Source organism: Belonocnema kinseyi, chromosome 4, assembly GCF_010883055.1.
Source record: "Belonocnema kinseyi isolate 2016_QV_RU_SX_M_011 chromosome 4, B_treatae_v1, whole genome shotgun sequence".
Lineage (NCBI taxonomy): Eukaryota > Metazoa > Arthropoda > Insecta > Hymenoptera > Cynipidae > Belonocnema > Belonocnema kinseyi.
Window position 1 is genome coordinate 146,554,039 of NC_046660.1, and position 23,386 is coordinate 146,577,424.

General features: G+C 36.7%; 1 protein-coding gene across 3 annotated transcripts in view; it reads right to left on the reverse strand.

Annotated features, from left to right (window-relative positions):
- LOC117170749 (F-BAR domain only protein 2) overlaps positions 1 to 23,386 on the reverse strand; it is a 201,048-nt gene that overhangs the window by 136,501 nt on the left and 41,161 nt on the right. For 2 of the 3 annotated variants that reach the window (XM_033357783.1, XM_033357781.1), the window contains 2 exons: positions 7,889 to 8,084; positions 7,059 to 7,187 (listed from right to left, as the gene is read on the reverse strand). In XM_033357783.1, the coding sequence (XP_033213674.1) occupies positions 7,059 to 7,187; positions 7,889 to 8,084 (325 nt within the window). The remainder of the gene's footprint in view (positions 1 to 7,058; positions 7,188 to 7,888; positions 8,085 to 23,386) is intronic. The other variant, XM_033357782.1, reaches the window with a different exon arrangement.

Genomic DNA, 23,386 nt, shown 5'->3' on the forward strand with positions numbered 1-23,386 from the left:
GGGCGCATACTTTGAATAAAATATTTGTTATCATTCTCTTGAAATAAATGTGTTTTTTTCTTGAAAAAATACCGGTTTCATATGTATACACCTGGTACACATAAACATATTACTATTTAGCAATTCACTCTCTGGAGTGGAAACCTCTCTAGGGCGGACACCTCTCCTATACACGGACAGAAAGTCGTTCACCGTGAGTGTCCGTTATGGAGAAGTTGCACTGTACATACATACATACACACACACACACACACACACGCGCGCGCGCGCACGCACATATATATATATATATATATATATATATATACACTCTCAAAGTACGGAGCCTTATCCTTGCATGCAGGGCTCTACAAGGATGGACGAACCCCTTTCCCTAGCTTCTCGTGGGAACAACAATGACAACACCAAACATAGTTGTAGTAAGTGCGGTTCAAAAAAACAGTACGCCAATGAAAATGGATTCAATGCGATGGATCGGCGGGATCTCGCGACCTTTGGGTGGACGGAGCGACTGAATCACGACTTGCTAGAGTGCTACGATGCGAGTGTGGCCCCTGAACGGGGTTACATGGCACGGCTGCATGTTCTGTGGTGCGAGAAACACCCGGAGCTATCACACTTTTCGCAGCAACGTCTGCGAAACCATGCTGAACTACTCAGAAAAAAGGACTATGTATGCGGAACGCCTACTCTACCACAGCTAGAACAAGCCGGCAACAGAGAAAGAGAGGCGACACTAAGACCAATCGCGGGCAGGCATCCAATAGAGGAAGAGCGATGCTTTACGACCCGGAGAAACATAAACACCAAGGTTTCTCTCAAGCCTAAAGATCTGACTGAAATAGATGACGAGCTTCGTGGACATTTTTCCGGAAAATCTGACCTCTGGGCTATCAATTATTGTGTGTATAATGCAGCGAGAGCTTTGGCCGATGCGAACCGTAAGACAAAACCAACGGTTGATCATAAGACCAACAGTCGGATGCATCAACTTGCCATAAAGATAGGCTGGGCAAGACAGTATGCGTCCCGCATTCAATGTGTGATTGACTACATCACATCTGGCAGGAATTTTACCGCCAAGGATCGAAAGTTCGCGCGCAAACTCCGGACCCGTTATCACACACTTAAGAAGTCAAAGCTGCTGACCATCAGGCAGCATATTGTTGAGAGAATACGGATACTATCTGCCGCTAAGAGAAGTCTAGAATGGAGGGAGAGGTGGCTCAGAGAAAATCAACAGTTTCTCTCTGACCCATCTCGACTCTTCCAAGACCCTCCGGTTACTATCGAACACCCACCCAAACCAGAGGAAGTCGAAGTATTTTGGAGAGAAGTCTAGAAAGTGCAGCATAGACTGGACGAAGACTCAGAAAATATAAATAGCTTCAAAGAATTATGTGTTGCCCTCATAACACCTGATAAAGAATGCCCAACCATCACTCCCGAGGAGGTGAAAAAAGAATTAAGAGGGATGAAGAACTATTCCGCACCGGGACCAGATTGTATCAAAACCTTCTGGTGGAAGAAGTTTTCTTCAACCCATCAGCATTTGGCCTGTATTTTCACATCATATTTGAAGTCAGAAGAGCCGATTCCGGAGTAGTTGGTAGAAGGGCGCACAATACTCCTGCCGAAAATAGGCAACTTAGCTGACCCAAAGAATTACAGGCCAATAACATGTTTGAACACACTTTATAAGATATTCACAGCTATCCTAAATGATAGGATTGTTCGTGCAATTGAACCTGTGTGGCAAGAAATGAATGAACAACAAGGCTCAAAGAAAGGCGTAGCCGGATGTCGAGAGAACCGGCTCATCGATGGATGTGTCTGCAAAGATGCAGCATTCTACCAGCGTGACCTATCGATGGCCTGGATTGATTATCGGAAAGCTTTCGATTCGACCTCCCATAGACTTATCATCTGTCTTTTGGAAACCTTCAAGGTTCATCCGCCTTACATTATTGCCACTATCTCTAACACTTCGCCATTCTAATGGGTACTTGTGCGGCAAACCTGCAGATCGAAAGTACAAGGTCACTCATGTATTTTACATGGACGATCTTAAGATCTATGCTAAAAACAAAGAGGAACTACATCTAACTCTAGGGATTGTCGAACGATATACTAAGGAAATTGAAATGGAATTTATGTTAGATAAATGCGCCAAGGTTTATTTGAAGCGAGGAAAACTTAATGGCATCTCTGAAGATCGTTGAGCTCGAAGATCGTTGAGCTCGTTGATAGAAGCGCTATACGACACCTTTGCGCTGGAGAGACTTATACATACCTGGGCATGCCACAGAACCACATTCAGGATGTGACATCTATAAGGCATACTCTCCGAAGCAGATACAAACGTCTCATCCGGCAGATTTGGTCTTCCGAACTGTCGACGAGAAACATAGTATCTGCAAAGAACATGCTTGCCGTCTCGGTAGTACTCTATTCATTTGGAGTATTTCCATGGACAAAGAACGAGCTCAGTTCCCTTGATATCGGGACAAGAAAGGTTATGCACATGAACAAAAGCATGCATCTTAAGTCTTCTGTTCCGCTACTGTACATCTCACGCCGTCAAGGTGGCCGCGGAATATTGAGCCTTGAATGTCTACACAACAGGATTATTCTGGGTACACCACATAGAGTCGCAAATGGAAGAGACCCTCTTCTTAAAATGGTCAGGAATCACGAAGAAGAGCACTCACTACTGAAATCCCGGATGCGAGGAAGCACAAAAGAAAAACTTTCGTGAACAGCTCCTCGATAAGAGGATGCACGGTATCTTCCACAGAAGTGTGGAGGATCAGTCAATGTTGTATGAGCTAACGTTTGGTTTCCTTAAATCTCCCGGATTGAAGTCTGGTACGGACGGTTTCATTTTGGCATGCCAAGACGGTGTCATTTCCACCTTAACATACGTTCGCCACATTTTGAGCCAGGACATTCCCGATGGTAGCTACAGAGCATGCCATGCACACCCCGAGCATTTAGCTCAGATACTATCTAGTTGTCCAACTCTTGCGGGAACGACCTACATCCAAAGGAACAATGCGGCACTAAGAGTGATTTATTGCCTTCTCTGGCACTCTTACGGCATTAACCTTGGCACTCTTGGATGAGCCAAGCTTTCACTCGTTAATAGCCTGAAAGCATCCTTGCGTGTCAATAATATGCTAAAACACTTGCAGGAAAAATGCAGAAGGCGGCATACCTTGGATAGCTCCGTGTTCTCAGGGTGCACGAAACTTTTGCCGGATCGTCGCATTGATTCCGTCACAGACTGTAACCACCTACCTCACGGTCGTGACACGTGGTTGTGGCTGAAATTTTACCGCGATTTCGCTGGGAGCGGATGCAATTTTTCAGATTAGCGCCTGCTCCCGGCGAAATCCTGCGGTTGTCCTTATGAAAAATTGTTAATATATCATGACTTGTGATGGTGCGGAAATTCAGTATTTGTGCCAAATAGAATGAACGCGCAAAGTGGGCGCGGTGGGTTTTGTTCTTTGGCTCCGTTCAAAGCCATAAAGTTGATTTTCACCTATATCAGTGCCATCAAATAAATATCGGTCACCGATTAGTTACTATAAAAGTATGGAAATCTTAGAATTATTGTAATAAATAATAAATACGATATGATAAAATATGGTTTTTAGCGATTTAATCAATTTTTATGGATTTCATAAATTTAATAATTCTCCAAAAATATCATTTTCCCCTAGATGCAGAAAATAGGGGAAGCCCTAAGGATATTCTGGCCATTATTTTGAGAATACCAGGATACGGAATAATAAATGTACGGGTGACATATTATTATGTGTTGAGACTCGTAAAGATCAAATTCATACAGAAAAATTCCTCACTGTGCCTTTTGTTTCTACTAACTTGGGTAATTCTAGGGAAATTGAAGGTCTTTCTCATGTTATGGATTTATACGGAAAAAATGACAACGATGCTATATCCTTTGCAGATTTGCGTACTAAATCTAAATTTGAATACCAAATTTTTCGGGTTTCCCTACCGATAGAAATGTCTGAATATTCACTGAGGTTCTCAGACGCGGAGAAGCTTCAGAGTATATTCTACGCAGGCACTAAGGTAAGTATTTTTAAAGATGCAAGTAGCTCGTTTAAATAGTCTGAAGGCTTTAAAACGTCCTTTTCAAAATTGAAAAAAGAATCCGATCAAAAATAACAAGCAGAGAGGCTATGTAAATAGAGTAGCCAATTCGAAACCTGTATTTTTCGACCACGAATGAGTGTAGAAAATTAAGTTCCGATTATAATAATATATTGCGTATCAAGTGGGAGGGCCTCCCGCGAGACACGCACGATACTTTTTACAATAAGAAGTAAAAAAATTGTTTTCAACTTTATCGATAAGCTTCACAGAACAAAGTACTCTGAAGACAGGGGAAATAAAGAGATTTCACGAAAATAGGGAAATACATTCTTTTGAATAAAATTAATCTGGGTACTATTATTAAATTCGATTTCAAACACTTTGAATTCATAACATTTGAAGTGAAAATACTGTATTTCCAAAAAAATTAATGAATTTTCAACCAAGAAGATTAATTTTCTAACAAAAAATAAGAATTTTTACCGAAATACATGGATTTTTTAACCAAACAGTGGAATTTTAAACTAGAATATAAAAGAGAACAATAAAAATAAAAATATAACAATAAAATATAAAATTTAATATTGCAAATTATCTTTATTGTCCTAAACTTATTATTATCATTACTATATAATTTTTTAGAAAATGTTTATTTATTCAAGAGTTTATTTATTGTAGTTAATTGTAACATTACAATTATTCAACACCTTCTTTTTTTCCTGTAAATTTGTTTTTCGACGTTGTGATATCAGATTTGGTCGTTTTCGAGCGTTTTTTTTTGAGTGGCGATTCAGTTAACTGCTCTACGTCGTCTTTTGGTGCAGAAAATTGATTACGTTCGAAATCATATCTGCAGTTTTCTTTTAATACTCTAAAGACTCGTCGGCGTAACCTTGTACAACAGCACAAGACTGCCAACCGCAATGACGTTGTAATTCCAAAATCTTTGCCCCTGAATCCGAAAAGATGTAGCTGATGTTCTACGAAACGAGTGACCTGTATGTGCTCCTAGTTCACTAAAATTCAAGAATGCGGCGATTTGCTTAGGCATGCTTCCAATTTGATTGATGCCGATTACTTCAATTGTGCCCCTGCCCTTTTGGTAGTTGAGAAAAAAATTAACATTGAGTGCATTTTTGGGACGAAGGGCCATGTACTTCTCCACGATAAGAACGAATTCCGAATTGATCATAAAATACCTTGGTTTTTTGTTTTTCGTTTCAATAACTTTAACCTGCAGTAGTTCTCCTTGTTTTTTTTACATCTGGAGATTTTACTTTGTGAATTTCGTCCTTTCTGCAGCAACAACTAATGCCAAATATTAAAACGACCTGAAAATTATAAAAGTATTCATATTTCTGCATATAGTGTACTGTAAATACTATATTCCTGGTTGTGTGTGTGTTTGCTATGTGCATGTGACTGTGTATTCGTTTTTTTATATTTTTTATTTGTTATTTTCTGAATTATAATTACCTTTGTTGAAAGGTAAATTTCGTATGGAGCGTTTTTGAAGAAGTCTTGGACTTCCTCAATGTTTTAATTAATTCTTTGAAATAGACAATCAAACAATTTTCCGACGTAATGGCTTTATTCTCCGACTTCCATTTGAAAAACTTTTCATATGCCAGATCATATAGTTTTTTCGACTTTTCTGGCTCTAGTCAAAGTTCCGCGAAACTTTGAATTGGAATAATGAAAAATTGCTCTTTCTAATACAAATTAGTAATAAAAGTTTCTAGGTTATTCACAAAACGAGTTAAAAGTTTAAGTTATTCATTTTGAAAAAAAATTAACATTTCTGTATAATAAAAGGATTTTTTCATTTATCCAATTTAAATTTATGCGGAACTTTGACTAGAGCAGCTGGTGCTACCTAGCGGCTGTAAGCTTCCCTATCACTAGGTGGCGAGACGAGCTCGCTGCAGCTATCCCTAGAAAAATCGATCTGTCTCTATTTTCATCCAACTAAAATCTAACTATCTCCATTTCAACTATTGTGAAATGTGAGAATGCTAATGGAAAGAGCCCTTTTTGCGATTGTAATGTCACGAGACTCCAAAAAGAGTAATTTCCTGCGTCTTCACTCACATCGTTCGAAATATGCCATTGTTACATTCAGTCCATAAGCATGAAACATGCCGTTTTCATGACAGTGTTGTGAAAAATTATTTTAATAGTAGTAATCGCATGGTCAGGCGACAGTCAGACGAACCCATAGACAGAGAGACATCGAAAACCTCGTTTTTGTGACGCAGGTGGTCCCAGAACTCCCAGAAATTACGATAACTGGGCAGGTCCAAATTAAGATGAAAATTAACACTATCATAAATAAGGAGAATGTAAAAAGTAGTATAACAAATTAATTTACAATGAAATGTTAAATTTTCTAACTAAGGACTAACGTATAGAAGGAATATACATTTGAAAAAGTATTCAATTAAATCACTACAATGCAATATTTGCCAGTTCTTTCTTCAAAATATTGTTAATTATGATGGTCAATGGACATAGCGTATCCTCTTATGCGACAATATGTAGGGTAGTGACACCAATAGTAGGTCACCGTTCAGCAGTACTCTCCCCGCCCCTACATATATCATTATCGTCTGAGAATATTAAATAATACAATAAATTTTAAACAGGTCTTGTTACATGAAGCTTTTTGAAATATACTGTTAAGTATACGGTTAAGTATTTTATTTTGTACCCAATAAACATAACTTTTTATTTTCTTATCATGCAGGCTTTTTCACGACCTAAAATTAATTAAAAATAATTTTACTTCAGCTCAAATCCAGTAAAATGATTTAGCCATAAATACAGTTGAATTTACATTGAATTTTAAGTTGTTTCTCGAAAAAAGGGCAATTTATTACTATATAGTGAACTTATATTTCTATCGAAATTCACTTAGTAGATTTTTTTACCAGCAACTCCTGTTTCTGCATTAGTACCCTTTGACACTTCTTTGGATGTTTCCAAATTTTTAACTTCATCTGAAGAATTACCCACAAGTTCTGCTAGACTTGTCATCACTTCTTCGTATTCAATCAGGCCTGTTTTGTGAAAAAAAATTATATACCACATATTGTTATAATTTCGAGATGGTTTAATAGAATCACTATTTCAAAATCTCATGTAGGAAACTACGTAGGAGAAAAAATTTGGAAACTATATAGGAAATTATATGGGAAATTATAATTTGTCCCCCGATCCTAGACAGTTTCCCGTGTAGCGATCGAGAGGGGCATATTATAAATTATTATCATTAAGTAAATTATCGCATCGGATGCATATATTTCAGAATAATTGAAGTGTAAAAATATTTTTTTATAAATTTATAATAATATGTTAAACAAGGATAGCGCGCTTTTTGATATTTTAACTATAAGTTCCTCCAAATCTCGTTTATTTCTTACGTTAAATAATTTCCAACTAATTTCCTTATAGCTTCATGGTTTGGATCAGATACGCAGGCTTCCGCGATTTTCTTAAACACTCTGATCACAATCTAATTCGGTTCAGGTGCTTGGATTTGGCGTATTATTTGGATTTTATAGTCTGAACGCCAGGGAGTGCTTCACGCACCATATAAAAAACAAGCGGCGCCGAAAGAATAACAACAGCAAAGATGCTAGTTCAGTTTTTGTCATAAAAGAGCGAAATAAACTGATCTGAACCAGATTGTTGTTTTTTTTTTTTTTTTTGAAACTGCTTCTCAAGAAAAAAATGCAATGTTAGAAAATGAAATATTTACCTGGTTTTTCAAATCCCGTGCATTTACTCTGCACAAACTGCTGTAACAAATCTTCTACTGTCATGGCTAAACAGTGATGTTTAAAGTCTGCGTGAACTCGGCCCACTTCTTCGTGATTGGTTTGGAGAAAGTCTACGTAGATCGAAAGGAATTCTTTCATTTGCTTCAAATGTGTTTCTTCAATGCCCTGAAACCGCTTTAAACAATTTGGAAAATGATTAGCTTTGTTTAAAAGGTTGCGCCTTCACGAAAATCGGACTTGGGAATACAACAAACAAGAGCTACGCTTTTGTCACGGAAATCCAGTGACAACCCGATAAAGGGGGTGACGAATATTACACCCACTTACTATTAATCAAGTATTAAATAAGGTAAATTTTCTTTGTTTTTTAATTGAGCAAAAATCTTTTAAAAAGTGTATGCTTTCAGCAATGTACAAATTCTAATGACTTTAAAAGCAGTTGAGTAAATTTGAGAAAAATTAAGCGAATTTAAACTAAATAAAGATGTTTATAGTTCTTCACGGGAAGCAGTCTAGATCTCAAGACCCGTTAAAGGCAGTGTGCTGGAAACTTTTCTGTTCCCATAGTTTTTATTTTATTTTTTCTATCATGATCGCACGTGATCTCGGATTGCGTACGGCCCTCATGAACGTAATACTTTCTGGTAGTTACGTTACTAAATGTTCTTCGTTTACTAAATGTAATTTCGTTGCTAAAATAATAAATACATAATGTTACTACATTTCTCTCTAATAATCACTAACAATACCAACTATACCTCCTTTTGCACTGAACAATATTACTAACTTGAGGTATCCTTTTTTCACCTTCGGAAAATGGGTACAATTATCATTGCTTAAAAGAAAAACGTAGCTTTATTTCTCACCCTACATGCCTAATTTCACTTTCGGATCATTTTACAAGTTCGAATCCCAAACATTATTGGTCCTTCGACAGCCGGATCGCGATAGTCGAAAGAAGTGTGTGAAAAAAGTTGGAATAAAGTGCAGTTATGTGAAAAAAGACCAAACTCTGAATCTTGGCGTCGCTTCGAAAGGGAAACCGGATAATTCCAGTTCAAACAGCTGCATTAGTCACAACAGTAGGTGCAGTCTGGACAATAGTGTGACATCAGGAAAAAGAAAAGGTAAGAACGTGGCGTGACCAGAAGTAATAGGACGAAAGGAGAGAGCGGCAGCCACTAAAGGCCGTGACTCAAACAAACAGGAGCGTGGAGTGGTGTTGACGAGCTCACACTAGTAAGTGTACCATAAACATTATCCATATGTTTTCGAACGTCTCACCTCTTGTTCACTTCACTGCAGCAGCTGTTTTTTCTTCTGCTACCACGTGGTCGCGAACTGTCACTTCAGACTTCTATATAGAGCCAAACTGGATATTTTTTTTAACATAAATAAGTCGTATTAATTTTCTTTAAAGATAGTCAGTTGCAAATAAACAGAAATCCATCCCACGTTTGAAAATGCAAATATTCTCGGGCGTGTACATGAAATGACCTGCATTCCACGATTTGTTTGATTCAATGGTGCGAAAAGACACGGACTTGCCTACTTTTCAGAAGCTACATTACCTCAAAGTGAGTGTGATCCGTGAACTCGCTTAATTGATCGCCAGCATTCCCACTACTGTAAATAATTTCGAAAGGGCCTGGCAGACTTTAGTTATGTGATATGACAATACCTGATTGTTGGTGGAATGTCCTCAAGCAAAGCTGTTGGCTCTCAAATCAATGAGCCAAGAGAGCTCAACGGAACTTACCTCTTCGTTAAATGACAACTGTGAGGTTGTAGGGGCCTTTACATAATTGAATCGCCCTACTGACACGTTGGACGACTTGCTTGTCTGTAGGACAGCTAAAATTATATTTTCAATAACTACAAAGGATGTTTCAGTTTAACTGTGTGTGTTGACTTACGACCCGTACGTAATTTCACGGTCAACAATGGGATAATTAGGTCCTGCGTGTTTTTTAATGGCAAACGCAGATCGAGAAGAAAAATATGTATTTTTACACAATTCTTCTTATTTATTATGTGCCACGCCGATCGAATAATTTCCATCATGGCAGGATGTAAATTTACACCAACGTTTTTTACAGTGTACCTCAAGTTTCTTGACCTTCTCTCTTACCTCATCATCCACTATCACATAATCAATTACTGTTACCCTTTCACCCCCTGAGCGTGTATATTCTCCTTTCTCATCTCCCTCTATACCATCTTCCATTTCTCTCCTCCCACCTTTAACTCTTCTACTATTATTCCTTCTTTTTGTTATTTCCTCTCTTTCTTTTGTTTCCATGTTACATATTCGTTCCTTACTCGCATCGCCATTCCTCCTATCGATCTGTCCTCTTTATTCTTCATATTTGCATTTTGTACTTGCCATTTGTAATCTCTTGATGAGCTACCCCTTATTCTTTCCCATCCCTTTTCATTTAGCCACGTCTGCATCATTATGACTACATCCCATTGTGTCAAACTTCTCATAAACTCCCTATCCTTTCTCCCCAATCCTGATATATTCCAGTAACACACCTACCATTCTTCCCTACTTTCGTTTTTCGTCTCTTTTTCCTTCATACTATTTCTTATTTTCCTATCTCCCGTTCCTTCCTCTCCCAGTTTCCTGCACCTCATTTCTTACTATCTCTTCCCTTTCTTCATCCCACTCCCACCATACTCCGTCCATCTGTATTCTCCCATACTTAACCCATGTTCTTCTTCCCTTTTTTCTTTCTTCTTCCGATATTTCCCTTGACTTATACTGCATCTTCCTTCTTACCCATGTCAAATCATCCTCTATTCTCTCCGAGCTTCCATATAAAATTCTCTTCTTTGTCATCACTTCCCTATTATGTTCCCATATCTTTATTCTCGCAGTACTATTATCTTGCCGATTTGCTCTTCCCTTCCTACACTTCTCACTTCCTCTTCTACCTTCGTAGTAATCCTTTTCTGTAGTTCTTCCACTCCTTCCTTCAGCTCCTTCCCCTCTATCTTATGCCCTTTATCACTATGTTTCTTTTTCTTTCTTACCTCCCTTTCCTTTCTATTCTTTGTTCTATTTTTCTCAGCCTTTCCTTCACCGTATTTCCACTCTCGCCCCCACCAAAAACCCGGTTCGAACTTTCTAGTTTCTTCATCCTACCTGGCATCACCTCCACCTTTTTATTATTATATTCCTGCTTCTCTAGCTTTTGTTTTAATAAATGCATGCTCTTTTCTAACTGTTCCCTGACTTCTTCCCCTTGTACTTTCCTCTTTCCTTCCTTTCTTTGATCTCATCTTTCGGTGTACTAGACACTTCCTGCTCTAAATCCGTGTTTTCGGCGACGATACTCGCTCCGCTAGCCGTGAATTCAATTCATACGCTCCCGCCTTTTATCCGTCCCTGACTCTATCTATCGTTGCGATCTGGTACCTGTCTTGCATTTCTCCGTCGCTACTCAAACCTACTACTAACAATCTGATCAACCCAGACCGTCCACCCTTTCACAAATCTTCAACCAACCCAACCTCAACTTCCACACAAATCTGCCTCAACCCTCAAAAATATCTTCCTCCCCTTTTCAATCTCACAAACCTCCAATTAATCTCTCACATCCACACCCTTCTATAAACTTCCACAATCTACTCATCCTAAATTTCACCACAAATATCAGAAAAACTCAGCATCAACAATTCCCACTACCTTACACTTTCATGCTCATCTCTGCCACTAATGTGAAAACTCACACTAACAATGGGACCTATAGGTCTGATTTTTTTGGTTTAAATTGATACACACCTCAAAGAAAAGTTTATACCAGAGGTTTTCTGAGAAAAATCAAGAAGATGCAAATTTGATCCATTTTCGAGAAAAATGCATTTTAAAAATTGCGAACATATGGTCATCGAGCCGCTGCTAGATTATTTCGAAGCATCGGTAGCTCCTGGTAGAGCGCTTGGCTGATAGCCGTAAGGTTCCGCGTTTATTGTTTAAAATTTTTGTTTATTCGATTTTTGACAAACATTTAATATAATTATGCTATTTGATCATTATTTCTTTCTTATTTTTATTAAGAGTCGTTTGGGCAATTGTGCATTTTATTAAAATTCTGTATTCTTCAATAGTTTCTAGTATTTACGTTCTTAAATTAAAGAAGGAAAAAAGTATTGCAAACAAAAATTTTAACAATAAATACAAAATTAAATTGTTTTCTAGCTGTTTTTGTTAGCAAAGATCAAAAATCTATAAAATATTTTTTTTTTCTATGAGAAGTTACGAAAATGTACTACAAAAACTTTACGAAAATTAAACTTTTGCTCATTCTTGTTAATACGAAAAAGATATTCTGTATTTGAAATACATTGAAAATTAGTGAAATTTTTCATACAAATTTCACAACAACTTCATTCAAATTTGTAAAATTTTAGTGAAAGAACAGAAACTATTTAAATCAGGATTAAAATAAAAAATAGCTTTTTATATTTTCATCCCACTTCTTTTTTATACATTTTTTAACTGTAAGCAGTTGACTCTTGAATTGTAAAATGTAATCTTAACCTCAAAATCTCAATAAGTTGCTATCGCATTTTATATCAGCAACAGAATTTTATAACAAATTATATGCTTCACAGGAATAATACTTAATGTTAATGTTTGTATTGAATGCAAATAATATCTCAAATATTAATTTATCACTAAAAATACACCTCTGCTACACTATATTTACTCAATAGCAAAAAAGTACCATTAATAGTGTTGGTTAAATCCAACTTTGAATTATTTTTTATAGGTACGACACTGACTCAATACATATTTCTTCCGAAGGGTTTGTGAACGAAACAAAGAAAACTTGTCGAATATCCGGGGTTTTGCGAGATCCTCGGATCAATAAAATGTTGAAAAATCGACAAATTTGTTGAGTAAATGATTATTTTAACGACAAATATGAATTTTTCGAAAGATAGAAATCAGCCGGTAGCAGACGACCCTTTGAAAACCTGGTATATGTCGAGAATTCTTCTATTATGTCAGAATTGCGAATAAAAAAATAAATTTGCAAACCATTCTAACCGTTCTGATGCTGTCGTCTGCTACCCGCTGATTTCTATCTTTAGCAAAATTCATATTTGTCGTGAAAGTGATCATTTCCTCAACAAATTTTTCTATTTTTCAGCATTTTATTGATCCGAGGACCTCGAAAAATCTCGGATATTCGACAAGTTTTCTTTCTTTCGTTCACAAATCATCCGGAAAAAATATATATTGAGTCAGTGCCGTACCTATAAAGAAAAGAATTTAAAGTTGGATTTAACGAACACCTTTAAACTCCTTGCACTTCACCTTCACCACAAAACAGCTGCATAAAATGTATAAGCTTTTAATAATTGATATGCTTTTAAATAATGAATGGTTTAAGAAATGTTGGATTGAATTAATTGTGACAGTTAATTCACTATAGTGATCGACGGCTCTGCCCTGCCATTTTCACTCAGATCTTGATCTTTCAGAGTATACAGATCACAATTTTGGATTTTTTCAGTTTTATGGATGTATCGGGTCTTCATATCTCTTGACAATTTTGCCAAGTGCTCAATCTTTATTTTTTAATAAAATAATTTTTAAGACCTCCAGCAACAGATACATAATATAGGGATGTACGGGCACTTTAATTATCACCCAATGGTCGGCGAGAAATCAGTTTTTGACCAACTAAAAAGGAACTTATCACAAAATAGTGGTACTGTGAGGTGGTGAATGCTAAGATGGCAAAATGAGAGTTATGCAGAAATATAAGCGCGAGAGGATATAAGCGCGAAAGGATATAAGTCAGAGAGGATATAACCGCGGTTCCACTGTACTTCAATTATTATTGTTCAACTTCAGTATTACACAGCAGACTCATGTAAAATTATATATCACGAAACATTAACTTGTAATTTTATACAAATAATATCAGTGAATAGATTTTATGCTTTCATGATGATTCATTTTGATAAAAAGAGATATTTCGGGTTTCACTCGTGTAAAAAACTACGAATTGTTTGCCGACGTTTCGTGAACATTGCAGTTCACATCTTCAGGGCTGACCTGAAACTGAGGAATCAGGTCATGATGTTCTTAGGTATACTTTCTACGATGCCTGTGATTGGCCAGAGCGCCCCACCGTGGGGACTGGTCGAACTTTATTGGCCAATCAAGTCTTTTTCAAAAAATCCGGGAGAACGGAAAGCCAAATCGGATTGGTATTATATCCATTGACCCTATTGATGTTATTAGGGTGTTTTAAGATTTCGATTGCTTCTCTATGTTTTCTTGGAAATTTGTTGTGTGCTTTTGCAATGACTGTTGTTTCATCAAATAAAATGTTATGACCTGTTTCGATATGATGTTCAGCTAGTGCTGATTGCGTGAAGTGTTTTAGCCTGACTTTACTTTCATGTTCCTTCATACGTTGGCTCACCGCTCTCCCGGTTTCTCAAATATAGACGTCGTTTAGAGTCGAGTAATTTTGTCTATATCTGTAGGGTCTGTTATTACAAAATGAGTCGTGTATTACGTAAATTGTCTGGTATTAATTTTTCGCAAAATTGACATTTAAGGTTTTCTAGGGTTTTTTGAGGTTATTTAGAAAATACGACGTGCTCTCGGTTCTTTTTCAATTCCAGCTCTCTTCCGTAGTTCAGCGGTTCCTATAACATATAAAAAAAAAAAAAAAGAGAGAAAAAAAGGAAAGGATGTTTGCGTCTTGTTTGTAGAGTAATTAAATTTTGTTTTAAGGGGGTCTTTATCTTAATGTTCTGGAATACACGTGTTTTTGTGGCTGTTAGTTTTTTCCTTATTTGGTTAGATAGTGTATTTTAATTTTAATCTTTTTTTATTTTAATTTGTAGCTGTTGTAGTCATTTGTCGTGTTCCACATTTCTTTGCTTTCGGAGTTCCCTCCACTGCCTGTCTATGTCAGCCCTTTCTTATTCTGACTGACCATGATGTAGCTTTACCCTTATTAGCCGTTGTTCTATCATTCTCATGTTTTCGTCTTGTGATTGTATGTTGCTTTCTTCTTGTATCCCTCCCTCCTGCCTTTCGCTTTATTGTTTCGATTCGTTTTTGAACATGTTCCTGACATGTCGGTGAGGGTGATATCGTAGTACATCCTCCGGTACTCCAGCTCTCCGGAGGATGAGCCATTGTAAAGCCCTGCAGCGTTTGAAGTGTTCTATTAAGCTGCTCTCCGGCATGTGGTTCATACAGAGCCTACACTTTTCTTGGCCTTCCATGGTTCTGAAAGGGAAATTAATTTTTCTGTCTCTTATGGTTCTTAAAATGTAGTAAGTCAGGTTTTGTCTTATGCCATTGATCCTTTGCCTTTGCCAATGCTTAAATCTAAATTTCTATTCTAAAGGTATCAGTTTCCTGTTGCTATTTGTCAGTATCTGTACTGACTTTTTCTAAATTAAAATCATTCGTACTGATCGTAAAGCTTACCTGATTTTTAATCTGCTTTGTTAGATAATTTAGTTACCCTTTTAAAAACCTTGTCTCATATTTTAAATTCTACCGGTCTTCTACTCAAATTATAACTATTCGCTTGTCTTTTATTTGCTACGTCCAAGTTTTTCTGGACTTCTTCCTTTATGATTTGTAATCTTCTTTGTCTGTCTGTACATTTATCTATGCTTTGAAATTCTATGTTGCTATCGCTCTCTACATTTTTTCTTAGGGACTGGAGTGGTTCCAATTTCCGAACTAAGTTTAAGAATGCTGGGGTGAATTGTATTGACGAATTTTTGCTAGTATTAACCGCGAATTGCAAATCGTCTAGGTGTTCTTTCTCTTTTTTTGAATCGGTAATGGTCCCATGATATCTGCAGCAATCATGGTCCATGGTTCTTCAACGATTCTTTTTCCCATCAGCCCTAATTTCGGTTGGTTACTCGGTTTAGTTCTTTCGCATGTTTTACAATTTTTAACGTATTTGATTACCTCCGAATACATCCCTGGCCAGAAGTAGTACTCGGAATTTCTCGCGTGCGTTTTTTTCGGAACCTAAATGCCCTGCTTGTAAGTCATCGTGATTTTCTTTCAAAACCTGTGTTCGTAATTTTTTGGGTATGACCAGTTTCCATGGGTTAGAGTCTGGTAAAAGAGTAGATTTTAATCGGTCGGTTCTGTAAAAATAGAGTTGCGAATCTCGGATTCGCCATTTTTCGTGTGCTTCCGGCCTTTTTGTAACTTGTCTTATTTTTGTAGAGTATCATTCGTCCGTTTTGTCGTTGATGTCTGCTTTTGGTTTTTCTATGCTACATGCTCATACAAACGCTATCTTTTTTACCGGTTCTCCTAATCTCGAAAGAGCAGCAGGAACAAAATTTGAACTACCTTTTCGGTTTATGACTTCGTAGTTATATTCAAGAAGTTCCAGTGCCGACCTGGCTAATCGGCCAGTGGGGTTTTTTAGGTTATAGAGCCACTTTAACGCTAAGTGGTCCGTGATTACTTTAAAACTATACCCTTCTCGATATAGCCTAAATTTTCGGATAGCCCAAACTGCCGCTAGGCATTCTTTTTCAGATGCTGAGTATCGAGATTCTGCCCCGTTTAGGCTTCTGCTCGCATATACCATTACGTAATTTATGCCGTCGATCGTTTGAGCAAGTACGGCTCCCAATCCCGTATTACTGGCATCGGTTTCGAGTAGGAAGGGTTGAGTAAAATCTGGGCATGTTAATATGGGTGCTGATGTTGAAAGGTCTTTAATTTTTTGGAAAGCCTTATCTTGTTCTAATCCCCAATCCCATTGTTAACCTTTTTTAAGTAATCTGTTCATCGGTTCTATTGATTCGGCAAAGTGTGGGATAAATTTTCTAAACCAACTTGCCATCCCTATTATGCACTGTAATTGTTTAATATTCTTAGGTTTAGGGGATTCTAATGTTGGTTGAATTTTTTCATGATCTATTTGCAATCCTTTATCGTTAACTTTAAAACATAAATGTTTGACTTCTGAGCAGCCGAATTCACATTTGTCCGGACTGATCGTTAAATTTGCATCATTTATTTTATCTAGTACAATGTTCAAGTATTTTAAATGTTCATCGAAATTTTGAGTTACTATAACAATGTCGTCTAAATAACAAAAAACGTTTGGCTTTAAATCTGGGGTTATGATTTTGACCATCAGTCTCTGGAAAGTGGCTGAAGCATTTTTTAAACCAAATGGCATTCTCTTAAATTGGTACATGCACTTTCCAGGTACTGTGAATGCTGTTACACGTTTAAAGCTTTCTTCTAATGGAATTTGTAAATAAGCTAATTTTAAATCAATTTTTGAAATGAATTTTGCTAATTTTAAAGTGTCCAATATTTCTGTCATGAGTGGGATTGGGTATAAGTCTTTTTTTGTGATGTTATTTACTTTCCTAAAATCTAGGCAAAATCTATAATCTTTTCTAGGTTTTTTGATCATAAAAATAGGATTTGACCAATCGGAACAAGAGGTTTCTATTACGCCCTGTTCTAATAATTTGTCTACTGTTTCGTAAATTATTTCTTTTATTTTGGGGCTCACGCGGTAATATCGCTGTTTAATGGGATCGTGGCCTTGAACCTTATTTTTAAAAGAAACCCATTGATTTCTATTATAATTTTCTAATATCTCATTGGCTTTTTGAGATTCAGTTTTTGATTCTTTCCGATTTGTAACTTTCTTATTATTCCAAAGATTATAATCGCTATTTTTATATTCGTTCTCGTATTTGCTATTATAATATATTTTCCCTGATTTATTTTTCATAACTTTTTTCTTTAAATTAATTTTTTTTTCCTTAAATTAGTGTCTTTTGTGCTTGAATCGTCGCTAGTGTCGTAGGTGGGTATGCTCTCGAGGATTTGGAATTTGTTGCTCATGGGGGATGCTCATTAGGCTAGGGATATCTTTTGTAGGATTTGTTACTGGATTATGGGCATTTTTGGTTTTTTGGGATTGGTTGGAGTTGATAGGTACTAAGGAGATTTCGCTATCTTTGACTGTCGGAATGTCTTTGTTAAATTCTCTAGTACTTTTGAGGTTAAGACTATCTAAAAATTTCGCTTTATTATTATTATTATTCTTAATTTCTTTATTTTCCGATGATGTTTTATCCCTAATATCAGTCCTTTTAGTTTCCTTATTTTCTTTTCCTACAGTGTCAGGTTTATTTTCGGTTTTAACCTCAGTTATTGGGATGGGTAGTGCGATTGGATGAGCTTCCATAGGAGAGCGGGTGGGGGGAGTCCCTTGTAGGCGCCAGGTTTTTGAGTCATAATCGAGGGTTATCCGTAGGGTTTTCATCATGTCCGTACCTAAAATGCCTACGGAGTTCAACTTTGGGACTAATCTGAACATAACGAGTTTTGTGTGCTTAACGATTTTAATTGGGATTACTACTTGCCCGATTATATCAACCGTTTCACCGTTCGCAACCATTAATTTTCGCGAGACGGGTTTAAAGATTAAATAACTAGAATCCCAGATTTTTTCCAGTAATTCTTTGCCAGCGTACGAATGTGTGGCACCTGTATCAACCAAAATTCGAAATAATTTATTTTCGAATTTTTTCATCAAATGAAAACGTGTCTCCGTCGTTTCGTCTTTGTCCGAATTTAATGTTTCCAGCGTTTCGGTATTAAGTTGTATTGTTTTTTGTTCTAATACCCGCCTTTCCAGTTTCCTTGGTTGTAATTGTAGTACGGGCATTCTCTTTTAAAATGAGCTACTAGACCGCAATGATAACAATTTGAATTACCTGTATTGTCCTTTACGTTTGATTTGTCTTCTTGTTTTCTATTTGAATTCGGACTGTTTTTATTTTATAAGCTCTTGTTAGAATTATTAGTCGGTTTTTGGTTTTTATTTCCGTAGTTTGGTTTTTGAGAATTTCGTTTATTATGATTTTCTGAATTATTTTCAACATTTTCTATTGGGAACTCAATCATGGTGTTACTTTGACCTTGCATTGAACCTAATGTCATTTGGTTGACGGGTGGTAGAATTTGGTTAAACGGGTTGAATGGGTATCTTGATCTATTGTTTGTGAATCTGGGTTGGAAGTTTGGTTGAAATCTCGGTTGGAAATTTGATTGAAAACCAGGTGGGAATCTAGGTCTGAAATTAGGTCTGTAATTTTGTTGGTATTGGTTTGAGAAAGGGAGAAATGGAAATCCGAATTTTGAAAATGGAAATCGATTTCTATATTGTTTTTTACTCCGATTATTTGGGTTTCCGTTTTGGTTATCCTTTTCACAATTTCATTTTCCCTTAAATTTTTATTATTATCCAGATTGTTTTTATCCCCGTTACCATTATTAGGCTTTTGTTCGCTTATATTCTCAATTTTTAGTTGTTATTTGTAAAACTTGCCCTTTAACTTTCGACTTGGCTAGCTCAGTTTCCCATTCTTTGCCTAAATCTTCGAATGTCATTTTTATTGTTTCTAAATTTAATGGGCCAGTTACTCATGACTTGGAACGGTGTTTGAATGATGCCGAAGTGAAAATACGTGGCTGGAATTGTTTCATTATTTAGTTGATTGTCGCATTCATCGTCTGTGCCTGGGTTATTTATGTGAATTCTAGAACGTCTGTTTGATCTGTTAATTGTTGTCGGGAGTCTACTTGATCTGTTTTGATTTGGTTTATTTCTGTCCTCTAAAGGTTCACTGTCATCGGAGTTTCGTAGTTTAAAATTATTCTTTCTCAATCTACTACGGTTTTTAATTATATTGTATAGGGGTTGACGAGATTCTTATGAGTTTTCTCTTAAATTAAATTAGACAGAATTTCTGTTACGCGATTCATTTTTATTTTCCCTGACGTTTGGTTCAATTATTCTATTTCTGTGTTCGAATGAGCTATTTACCGGCGGGTCTAATCTAATTTCTACATTGTTTACCCTTTTTCCGCTTTTTTTAAAGAATCTTTATTTTTGTTGATTCATAAATTCATTGAATTCTATGCTCTCTAAAATTTCATTGGTTTCTGAAATAAACCGTCTATTATTCTCAAGAAATGAATCATATTGGAATGTTTCGTTGTTCATTTCTGTTACTATTTTACTTCTGGGGTATGGTTCGTCTAGGTTCGGTAGATCTTCCTGACCCCAAAAGAGTGTATCGTCGATGGGGTTGAGGGTTCTGTTTCGATTCTGTGTTAGGTCTGTAATTGTTGGTGGAGTATTTCTGTTCTTGTCTAGTATGTCTTTGATTGAGGGTTCTATGTTTTTTATGGCGAGACCTCTACCGCGACCTATCGATCTGTTGATCGTTTTTGAGATTGTTCCCGAATTTCGGGGTGTGACTGAAACCATGTTTCTAATGGTTGTTTTAGTCAAGACATTATTTAGATTCTTACTTTGAATCGGAAGTGCAGCGGCATCTTCTAAATCTAAGCTATCGCGATCGCTTTGTGTATTGGTGGGTTTAGACATTTTTCCTTTGATTTTTCCCGATCTGAGTTTCATTAAAAACGTAAATTTAGTTAGTGTTGTCTTGATTGGACACCTTGTATATTTTATTTTCTCTGTTTCATACTTTGAAATTGTATAAGAGTCATCGTCGTTTCTGGCTTTAATTGATTTGAAATGAGAGAATTTAATTTGGTAATGTTTTAATTAATACAGGGTTCGAAATTGAGCTTATTTTTGTTATCCGATGTTTTCTTTGAGAAGTACGTCGCGTGACCTTGTCGCGAGTCGTACGGGTAGGGGTTGCGCGTGTTCACTTTTACCGCGCTTGATTTTCTCGCCGAGTCGGGCGGTTGACATGTGCAATAAGAATATGAATACATGCTATTCTTCCTTTTAGGTTTGGTTTCGTTCAGTAATTTTGTGAATTTGATCTTAATTTTTGAAAACCAAGTTTCTACTTTCCCCCGAAAAAAGAAAAAATAACGCTTCATTTTAATGTTTTCGTTTCACTTTTTGATTCAATTTTGTCTTCATCACTTAAAAAATTTTTTCCGAGGAATTTGTTAATTTTAATTTCCTCTTATGGTTTCCTTCGCGCAGTATATTTAACCTAAAAATCCTGCTACGCGACCAAATATCAAAATTTCTCCGAACCGATGCATAGTTTCCATCAATATAAGATCACCACCATGCAAATCAAATCGTATACGTGTATATAAACATGGGCACATATAAATCAATGTATATATAAAGTCACTTTCAGAAATAATATTCACAGGCACATATAAATCAATGCGTATACAAAAAATCACTTTCAGAAATAATGATCACAAGCACATACAAATCAATGCGTGTATAAAATTAAATCATAAAGGCATAATCAGATTATTTTTCAGAAACTATTCTGGATTAAATCGGTATTTCTTGCAAAAAACTCCTAAGAAACAATTGAAATTGAGCATGAATATAGATCGAAAATAGCACAAGAAACGAATATAAGCGAATGGCATCAATGGCAAATGGATCAAATAGGCATGCAAAAAAAGGTTAATTTTCGTCGTGGTAGGTGTCATGAGTAGAATCAGGAAAAAAAATGTTTTCGGCTTTTTTTTTTAATTATTCCTTGACAGGTTTCAAAGTTTGATAGGAAGATGTGGGATATTGGGTTGGGTGCCAGCTGTTACACGGGTAAGACCTAGGAGTGAGATTGGGAGTTGGAGTGTCGAGATTAAGATTAACGCAATGAAACCATTAGGGTAATCGATCATTAGATTTATTCTAAACTTACATTCTCATGGTCGACGAGATTGTGACGACAATCGGAAAAAGCGTGACGAAGATCCGCAAGTGATGTCGTTGGAGAGAGCGTAACGACGCTCGGAGTAGTGACGACGTTGGAGAGGCACCACAACTTTAACACTGTGCTCTAGGCGCGATTCAGCCACAGACTGACTGTCTGGGAAAAACGGTACTAGGGGAGCCCTGCCTCTCGGGTGCTTCGGTACTCCTCGGGGTGTTTCGCCCATTATCGGTCAAGGCCCGGTAATCTTTTTCGCGCAGGGCCGTGCCGAGTCAGGATTACCGTAACAGATCTGTTACATATTTTATACTAATATTTTGTAAGATTCACTAAATATGTATAACATAGAAATCCATTTAAAATAAGCAGACCTGAAGGTCTCCTTGTAAGAGCAGAAGTAATATGCGGGGCAGAATGCGTCAAGTCTTCCCACCTGAAATAATTATTTCTCTTTTATCGGGTTAAAACTTGGCTGATTTATACTCCTAGTGGACATATATTAATTCACCAAACCATAGGTTCATTTATCAACCAGGTGGCAACATACAGGGACCTAAAGTTTTCACTTTTTCAAGTGCTTTTTCTTCTTCACGTTGGTATAACTTCTTTTATGATTATCTAATTGGACTTTTATTAGAGTGTTATGGAAAGCTCTTTTCATATACTTCAAAACTATCATAACAATTTCTTTTTATTTCTTTTTTTTCTAAAAATCAAAATTAAAAGAACGGTACCGATCTATTGAACATAAGCTTTAATTAGGTACTAGTCTTATCATTGAACCCATTGAGAACATCACTAAACAGCATGTCTCGTAAGTTCAAAATGCATGCTATCGAGAATGGTTATTAACTGACCATCTTCTATGCATAGAAGATCTGAAGCTAAATGATAGTTCAAATCCGAAACTGCAGTACGCGATCCACCCTAGAAAGCAGTTTTATTATTATATCTACATGGAGTTTAAACTAGATAAATGAAAAAGAGTGCATTTAATCCGAGGAGAATTAGGAACCTCAAAGCTAGAACACGAAATCCAGGATCAAATCGAGGTTATAGCTGACGGTGGATCATATAAATATATGTATATTCTTGAGTCTAAGGGTATTAAGAATTCAATAGTTAAAAAAAGCCTCCTGGTTGCCTTCACAACAAGACATAGGTCGGTTCTGAAGACTTTTACCGACTCGTCAAACAAGATCAGGGCTAACAACAGCTATATAATCCCTACCCTCATATACTCATTGAAGCTCTATAAATAGTAGAAAAAAACGCTCGAAAGAATAAACAGATCCTTTTGCATTGAAGTGAAAACGCATCTTTGAAGCAGATGGAGAAATTAGAGGCGCAATTAAGACAAAAAGCTATCCAAAGCGAACAAATCAATACCTACATAAAGTGGATAGTGAGCCATCCAATATTTGTCTGAAAAGGGCATCCTGTTTCGAGAAACGGAAAAAATCGTCACTGCAATTCAAAACAGAGTTGTCAGAATCAGAAACTATCACAAAAACGTGCTGCATCATGACGAGGTTGGCAGGGGCCCATTGTGCAGAGATACCAACGAATCCATCAAGCATATTATTAATGGTTGTGTTATGACGTCGTTGAGAGACCACAGGCACGGTCATAATAAAGTGACGGGCATGATACATCAGCAACTTTCCCTCAACCTAGGAATCTTAACAAAATAGAGCAATCAACCCGACATTGTGATGTGTGGGAAAAATGGAGGTAAAATC